This window comes from Diadema antillarum, unplaced genomic scaffold (genome assembly GCF_040938485.1).
Source record: "Diadema antillarum isolate AM-2024a unplaced genomic scaffold, OU_Dant_1.0 scf00000086, whole genome shotgun sequence".
NCBI lineage: Eukaryota > Metazoa > Echinodermata > Echinoidea > Diadematoida > Diadematidae > Diadema > Diadema antillarum.
The window spans coordinates 2,717,245-2,726,711 of record NW_027270975.1 but is presented as its reverse complement, the minus strand read 5'-3'; the positions used below and the strand labels follow the sequence as shown (position 1 = coordinate 2,726,711).

The 9,467-nt window shown below is 36.7% G+C and overlaps 1 protein-coding gene across 1 annotated transcript in view; it reads right to left on the bottom strand.

Annotated features, from left to right (window-relative positions):
* Positions 1-447: 447 nt before the first annotated feature.
* LOC139717993 (diacylglycerol kinase zeta-like) overlaps positions 448-9,467 on the bottom strand; it is a 326,817-nt gene continuing 317,797 nt past the window's right edge. The window contains exon 22 of the mRNA XM_071629481.1: positions 448-6,567. Coding sequence (XP_071485582.1) covers positions 6,518-6,567 — 50 coding nt within the window. The 3' untranslated portion in view covers positions 448-6,517. The remainder of the gene's footprint in view (positions 6,568-9,467) is intronic.

The window sequence follows — 9,467 nt, the reverse complement described above, 5'->3', positions numbered from 1 at the left end:
AGAAGCCCCAAAATACCGACAGATTGTTAGCAGCTTGCCCTACAAGAAGTAGGCTTACTCCACTTGAAGATTACGATGTGCGTCAAAAATTTGTCAAATCATCAGGTGTGATATAAATATTGCCTTCATAGATTAGACCGAGTGATACCCAGGGTGGCTGAAAATGGGTGCCAACCGTTCAGAGACCTAACATATAGCACTGGAAATAAGCCATGTGTTGCTTTAAGAAAGGTCTTCTTTTTCTTCATTGTCTGACACATGTAGAAGCTATCACGGCAGAATTGCTTGTCTCATACCGTAAGAAAAAATTGGTGTAATTCTACCAAAATTAGGAGAGTTTGCAAATGAGAGACTACTAACTTTAAAATTAGTGAGAACGAAAATGAGAGAGAGACAGAAAGACAGAAAGATAGAAAGAGAGAGAGAGAGAGAGAGATGATGCTACTTTGTGTCTATTTTGTTTGATTATTTAGCTGCCCAGTGGAGTGTATGTTCTTCTTCTAAGCTACACCTGCCAGAACATGGCTCACTTATTCTGTGAATTACAGCGCTCTTATAGAGACTCGAACATCCCCAAATTTCCATTCAAACGCAAAGTTCCAACTCCAGGCGAACTTTGGTAGTATGACTCAATTAGTTAGCAATGTGTTCAGATACACTACACTTTAAAAAAAAAAAAGAGGGGGGGGGGAAGAGAAACATCAGGACACAAATCTGTAATTCAACAAAACTTATACCAAATACTCCCTCTGCATGAATGTCATTTTCTCATATAATAAAAGTTGGGTTGATCAGATGAGTGAAAACTTTTCGGTAGTTGTTCCAGAGGGGAGAAAAATGAGCTTAATCGAAGCAAAATGACAGGGCCAACCTACTCTTCCATGGAAACATGAGCACCTGCTGTCTGCAGAATAAGTGAGCCATGCCTTTCATATACAACTTTGACTGTAATCCCAAATGCAAAATGAATCAACGAGCTGTCATACATGTGAGTGAATGGTTTACCTCCACGTTATCTCTCCTTTGTTATTGTTTAAAAAAGTCCAATATTAGACTATTCAAAAGGCGAGGATTTAATTCTGGCGAGCTCCAAAATGTTTAAGTCTTGGATTCTTGGTTTCCTTATTTCAAGGCGGCACCAAACCTGCGACAATGGTATTAAAAAAACTGCATGACTTTTTTGAGCTAATTCTATTTCAGGGATTGCTAGGGAGCGTGAAAGAGTATTTTGACCCTGGGGGAGTACTCACATGTACGACAGTCATCATTTAGCACCTGACGAGGTAGATATTGGCTTGAGAGAAGGGGAAACTTATGGAACTGTGACAACATTGCTAAAAACTACAAACATTGCTTTCCAACACAGAATCAACTTAACTTGGGTCTGAGTTATTGGAGAATGAAAAATTGTCAAAAAATGAGGTTGAAACCAGAGGTACTACTGAGCTGGGAAAGTGAAATTGTTCCTGTTCTATGCTAGTTGAAATGCAATGTTCAGCCATAACAGTTTTGTACGTCTTACAGTAACTTTAAGCTGTCTATGTGTCATTTAGGCTACACTATGCTGTGATGGCATTCATTAGTATTTTATCAGCTATGAAGCTATTACAACAACTTATGAGGCTAATTAAATTTCCTCTTAACAAACTTTCAAAGGGTACTGAGCATTTCATAATCTCTTTGGAATCTAGTCTATTATGAATTTATAGTAAGTACTTGAGATTTACTTGACATCCTTATTCAGTTTAAGAAGGAATACAAAGTGTGAAACAATCCACGATGAAATGTAAATACTACGTATTGTACAGCCTGCTTGACTGCTGAACTATTCTGCACCAGTGATTGATTGATCTATGGCATTACTTTACTTTTATACTACAAAAACTCCTTATCCCTGTATGATACATAAGACATGGATCTACAAAAACCTGACTTCTTGCAGTATTTCTCTTTACGGTGAGATCTACGAAACTTTTCTCTCAGAGAGGGGTCTCTTGTCACATAAGAGCCAGTTGAGATGGCTGTATGGAAAGTAAGATGGGCTTCTCGGTCTCCAAATTCATTTACCGGTACTGCATAAAAATAAAGATCACTGTATCAAAACGTACAATGAGCTATCTTCACACGTTACACGGTGGCACAACTCATTCTGCGTGATACAAAATTCTAGTTGTCTTGGACACTCTCTGCTATGGCAACCTGATTCAACATCATCATATCCAGATGAAGGAATCGCTCTACATTCCATTTTTTATTAGACACCATTGACGTCACACAAATACTGTCATCAGCACCCTCTGATCGATATTTTCATCAGATCTGGCTAATTGGCTGATCGAATTTGGACGAGAAGTTTGAAGATCTTGTCACAATCCTCAATGGGGCAATTTTTCCCTTCTCCTCACACAGACAGAATCTGAATCTTGAGCAGATGATGCTAAGATACAATCTTCACGTTCATCTGTCTTTCCTGCTGTCACTACCAGTAAGTCGGTAGTCAACCCTTCTTCATTCTCCATGGATATCATTCCTTATGTCTTGAACATGCAATGAATCAAGCATCATAAGTATCTTTGTGGTAGAAGGCCACACAATCTAGATCTTTCAAAGATCTATATGACCGCACGTGAGAAGAATCATAGAATTACAGTAAAAATAAAGCTCGTCATGAAGTACCACAGGTTGAGATCCAGCTCAAATATAAACTACAATACTGCCTCTTCAACAAGATACAAGCAGAAGTAACAGAAAAGCTATTACAACGCCTTGGAGCAAACGCTAACAGAGTTTGCAAGTATGATATCTCAGCTAATTCATACCAATGTTATCTTTTTTATTTTTCTGGTTGCATGCAGATGGTGTACATGTGTGATCATGAGATTGTCTCACAATTTTATGAATCAAACACACTGTTGTGCAGAATTTCTTCTTATATAGCAGCCTAGTGGAAAAACACAGGTGCATGTCACATAGTTTTGAGCGCATGTACAAGCTGGCATAAACTCTTGAAACTTTCTTGCATGCATTTTGCCATAACGCATTTCACATCGACACAATTTTGCTTCCCTTTCTTTTAGCACGTTCCCCATAAAGAACACAATACTAGTAGGTCCGTATTGGTTGTGAGCATCCCTTCACATTAGTATCACAAACACAGTAGCACCAACCTTACCAACGGTCAACACATGGACCTTAAATTGCATATAACTCTACCTCCTATACCGAAAGCATTGAACTAATTGATACAGATGGTGAAGATACGTCGACATTATTGTTGACAGCTGTGAGAGATCTGTTCTTTCATTGTGTTGCTCTTTACTATTGTCACTTCTCAAACAACAATTTTTACAATCACAAACTTTTTCCCTCAATTTAGTTGCTCACCTCAAATTCCTAACAGTATATTTAATAACAAGATGTGCTTTTACATGCTAAGAATAACACTTGGGGCTCTCTGTGTATCAATTTGCTGGTATTTCTTCTAAATGATGACATTTCTATCCTTAAACCCCGATACTACGATACCATTACTATAATTCCTGTGATTCCTATGGAAAGAAGTGTCTCCTAAACTTTTTGTTCATTCAATTTTTATCATTTTTTTTTCTAATCTTTCTGGAGAGATGATTATTGATCTACAAGAAATAATCCAGAATATATTCTTGTGCTGACATTTTGACACAGATATTAATCATCCATATCATAATATCTTCTGTGAAGCAACACAAATAATATGCAATGTGAATTGGTAATCACTAATTAATCTTATTTGTAGCAGACGGTTTGTTGATAACTCACAGATTCAATGGAGAAACCTAGCTGTAAGAAAGCTCATCTAAGAACATTCAATAGTTATGCTGCAAACAGAAACATCTCACTTTAAAACTGTATATTTCATCAGACTGCTTGACTATGCATCCATCAAATGTTTGTTAAATTTTGAATTGCAGTAGCAAAACATTTTTTATTTTCAGTTTGAGCATTGTGCAATAGAAATGGCTACCGTGTTTCAACTTTCAGTGGTCTTGCTGAATTACGCTGATTCCATACTACACCATATGTGGGATTAGAGGCTAATTTCCTCCAGAAATGTGATGAAAACAATTCTGTACACTACAACAAAAATAATAAACAACAATGATAGGGAAATCGAGTGAGCCGAGAAAAAAGTGTCCACTTATTATAACACACAGACAGCGCATGTAGGTAGGTAAGCATGTGTAAAATTTCTTTCTTTTTTTTTCTTAGCATCTTTGAGTTAAAGAGTGCTATTAGTGACATCTTATCTTATATCAATAGCATTTGTTCTATTCATCCCTATGGTAGTGAATATGTGAATTTAGCTGTGCATGAATGCTGAAATTATTCCAATGACACACCCACACATGCGCGCACACACATGCACACACACACAAACACACACAATAAATTCTTTACAGTGCAGTGATGACTGAAAAGGAAGTGACGAATCATTGTAGGAAAAGAAAATGCAGTGTGGTGAGATTACATTCATGTTAACATATAGTAGGAAGTTGCACAATGACATGGTTTCAAGGTTCTCATAAGCTCCCATTGATTCACAAAATTTGATATTCATAGCTGTATTCTTTCCTTTGACACTTGAACTATCACAATATTTTTTGATATGTTTTTTTAATAAATAAATAATTTTTAAACATAATTACAATGTACATTGATTAGTTTTGTTCTATGATACAGTCTATAAATAATTTGTTTTTCCATATCACATCTGATGAATATCCACAAACACCAATTATTTGCACAATGAGTCCTGATTGGTCAGTTGCTGATATTTACATCAATCTCCAGATATGTTGGACAATGTCCACACAGTTCTAACTTTACATGAATGTGGAGATTTTGTTCAGACACGCTGGGTCAAAGGTCACGATGGGTGGCTCTGAATCTGACAGAAGCCATGACGACTCTCAACAGAGATGCCTTGTCCCGAAGATTGTCAAAAGAAAGGAACATTTCCAGCATCACAACATATCTCGAGAGCTGAAATTCTCTGATACGATGTAAAAACCTACATCTATCATGCACAAAATCCAGTCTTCAACTAATGTCTCCATATTTTGTCGTTTTTGTCTTTTTTTTTTCCCCTCTCCTTTCTCTTTCCTTTGGTCCTGCAATCTCTGGTTGTTCACATAAAGTATTCATCATTTTCCTGTAACTTTTCTTAAGTCTTAATGCAATCATATTACCACTGATAAACATTGTCCATTGCATGCAATGTCAGTCCATTTCGCTGACATTTATATTTCGTAAATATAATCTCTGTTCAATATATACACATGAAACGCAAAATCATCTCTTTAAAAACTGCACTTGATCAGGTATATTAAAAACCCACATATATTATGGTAAAGCAATATTCTTATAGGGAAAATGTTTGCTACATTTTGGTTAAAACTACCATTTCTTGTCTTAAGAAATGGTACCGGCCTAGAGACCTTAATTGATCCAATTTCATTCCTTAAAATGCAACATATGTCAGGAAAGATAATGGTGTTAAAAATTCTCTACCATTCTTCTTCATTTGTTTACAGATATTCTTGAGGCAGTCATCGAACATAACAAGTATATCAAATCTACTTTGATCTCGGTTTCAGGGATGAAACGCTCACATATTGTTTTGAAGCTGAATTTACTGTACTGAACATTGTAGTTTCTTTTGATTTGAGAGGAACTTTCAACAATCTCTCTTTCTGAATACACTCAAATGTAAATCTTTTATTTTTTTGTTTTTAATTCATGTGCACCTCTCTCTTTCATATGAGCAAGAAAAGATGAGTAGGGTCACTTTTTCACCAGACCACACGGTCAGACTTTCTTGCACTCTTGAATTTAGGTGCAACTGGGAACTATCAACACATCATGCAGGTTTTCAAGTCCCCAAAATCCAGGAGAAAACCATTACAATCACAGATCCAAGCCTGTGATATGAGTTCAGCATATCTTTCATGACATGTCCGTCTGGCGATTTAATCGTTCTACGACCGAAGATGTGCAGAGGTTGATAGTGATCACTGACAGAGAGAGGCTGGGTGGCAGGCAGGAGCTGGTTTGGTTCTGCTTTCACACTTCAATGTCCATTCCAAAGAGTCAAGGATTCCTGACAGATAATACATCTCACTGTGATGCAGGTCAACCATTTCATCACTGACCGCTCACTCATTTGACCAGCAATATCATGCGACTCAGACTTGTCAGTTAAACAAGGGGGCAAATCTACCCACTTGCTAAAAAAAGAGGGAAAAACGGAGAGGTAAAAATCACCAAGGAATTTGTGTTGATGATATTCTTGTCTGTCAAGGCGCAGCCCGTGAAGTCTTCGTGCTACAAAGACGTTGGGACGATAAATTCAATTTACATCTTTTTTTCACGTCCATTGCGTCCCACAGATCTTTCCCGTATCACATTTAAAAATTGGTCACATGTGCGCTGTAGGCAGAGCCCGCTGCTAACAGCCTAACGGTGAGAGAGACAGGCATCACACTGCCGTCTCGTGGTTCTCCTTCAGTCGCTGGAATTGCTCGTGACCTGCAGGCAACACAGATAGGAAGAAGACAGAAATGAAACAAATTAGCATCTCCTTTGAAGACAACAGATCATCACGACAGACAGCCCAAAAAGATTTCTTCAAGGAGCAGTTCATGACTTTCATACTCCCTTTTGCTTCTCACACAGCAGTGCATGAGATTCAAAGCACCATTCGCTGTATCAATGAGCATTTGCAGATATATCTCATGTCAAACAGAGGAACTGTAAAGTGAGTTGGAAGGTCAAGACAGTTTTGTATATCGCATCTCGTGCATGAAATCTATGGTTTTTTTTTAGCCATACTTCATGATTGATAGCCTCTTTAAGTGAAAAATGGTTTACCAAGAACTTTGAAAATCCTTGCAGCAATCCCAATATTGTATTATGAATCTACTGTCTTGTTTTACAAAAAGAAATTTTGCCCCTTCATTGATAACCTCGCAAGAGAATATTGTGAATCATCATTATACTGTCCGGATGACATTGCATCTGTTCTCAGATCCACATGTACATGCAGTGGAGAAAAGGACTTGAAAGTCACATTTCTCTTCCAAAACTCTGAAATATTTAGCCAGTGATATCAAGGGTTGCACTGTTTGATCAAAATATATTTCAATTCTCTGCTCCCAAGATAAAACAAAACAAAAACAAAACCAACAAATCTTTCCCATCAAAAATGGATGTAAAAGAACCCAAAAAACTCTCTTTAGTTGCCAAAGAATGGATTCTACCATAGCATTTAAGGATTCTATCATTTTTATCTTGTTCATATCACATATTTTTTGTGCCTTTATAACATACAAATAATAGTACTTTCTTGGTTACAGAGAAAGTGTGGATTACATGATGACATAACACTTTACATAGAAAATAAAATCATAAGGATCATCACCATAAACAAAACAACAAAAAAAGAAAATTACATTGGATATATTCTAGATGGGAAGTACAGTAAAGGAGATGTTGACACAGAACAGGAACAGAAGATACAATAACACTGGATGAGGGCATGCGCAACACAGTATAAGAATGTAAACACATAAACCAGGGATGGTGGGGAAGAGGTAATGGATACGGTTGCTATAGAAGATTATACGGCAGAAACATATGGCATCATCTCCCATCACCCCATGTTAATTTCACGTGGATGGTGGGAAGAAGTGGGGGAAGATCTCAGTTCACTTCCCACTTGAAAGACAAAACACACCAGAATTATCTCCAGTTTACATAAACCACAGTTATATGAAATGAATAGGATGACATTACAGTTGTACACACCACAAACAAGGAGCATTTTGTTGGAAGGAAATTGCCGAACTAGGATGGGAGTCGTAATTGATAGGTATCTTAATTCCAAAAGCCCCTCTCATCACTCTTAACAATCAAGGAAGTTGTTTTCTTCTTAGACGGTGACATCTTTAGATTGTCTGCTATAGAAGGAAAAGAAAGTGAGAGCTTTTGAGTTTTTGGTGCTACGATAATGAGACAGTGGAAAGATAGTGGGATGTGTTTTGCAGAGGTCGTTTTTAGAGGAAGCATCGATAAAGCTTTAAGACAAAACTGTGAAAGATAATAAATGGTCGGATACAGGAATTCATCATAGAGACAACAGCGATAGCCTTGTAAGTAAAGTAGGATGGAAGATTTCAAAGAGGGCAATGATAATGATAATCTGCCTCATATGAAAGGCACCTACAGCAACAGAAGTACAAAATTATGTAGCAGCTTTGTTGTCATGGAGATAGATTACTGTAGCTACTGGAGATAAGATGCATCTAACATGCCATGAACATGGTCTAACTGATAAACCACTTATGAAATGACGACTGAATATGGAATGACACGGATGCATGCGTGTGAGGTTACACAAGCCACACTGCTAATGACCACAGAGGGTGATGATTGTGGTAATGACGGTTATGGTGTCGATGATGTCACAATAATGGTACATTTATTGATATGATGACAGTGATTATGAAGATGATAATGATGAAGAAAGATGCAAGTGACCTGTCAACATTGGTGCCTAACAAAATCTTGAAAATATCAACTTTTTGATTTTGGAATTTTTAAAACAATTAAAACTCCCAGCTTTCATTTCATTTGAAACCAAACCATACAGAAAAAAACATGCTCAAAAAAACGCCTAAAAGCAGGCCAAAATTGAATAAAGTTTTGAGAAAGTTGGCTTTAAAGTTCAGATGCAGTAAAGCATGTAGGAGATTGGGAATTTAAATACAACATACAATTTAGATACTATAAAACATTGTAGTAACATGTTTCAAAACGAGTGGGAAGTTTGAATATTGTAACATTCTTGACAATTTGAAAGTTAAAAGAGAACAAGGTAATAGAGATATCACACTTGATTTTGGAACCAATGTCACTTTTTTTTTTAAACATAAAGTCAAATCATATCATTGCATCATTTACTAAGATCTGGCATCTGTAATTTTCTTTATCAGGGTAATGTGTTAAGGAGTCACATGCATCACCAACACACTGATGCTATTAAATGCACATCAATGGAGTATATGAGGTGTGTAATATGAAAGGGTTGAGAACAACTTAGAGTAAAATCTATTTTGGTGGATTGGATGCCCCTGGTAGTAAAAAATTACTTGGGGATGAAGAGTAACGACAGGTAGTTTACAATTAAGATTTACAGAGTAGGAGAACTGGCTCTTCTGAAATTACTGAAATTGGATATTAAAAGCCCTGCAGCAAAGGAATAATGATAATAATAATTAAAAAAAAACCTGCATGTAACAAAATTTCACACATTTGGCTCTAGGAGATAATTAATGGACTGTAGGTACATGCAGGAAAATTATGTTTGTTGCAAAAGTGCATTAAGAATTCAGTTATTAATTTATTGATCTCCAAGAAAAATCACAAAC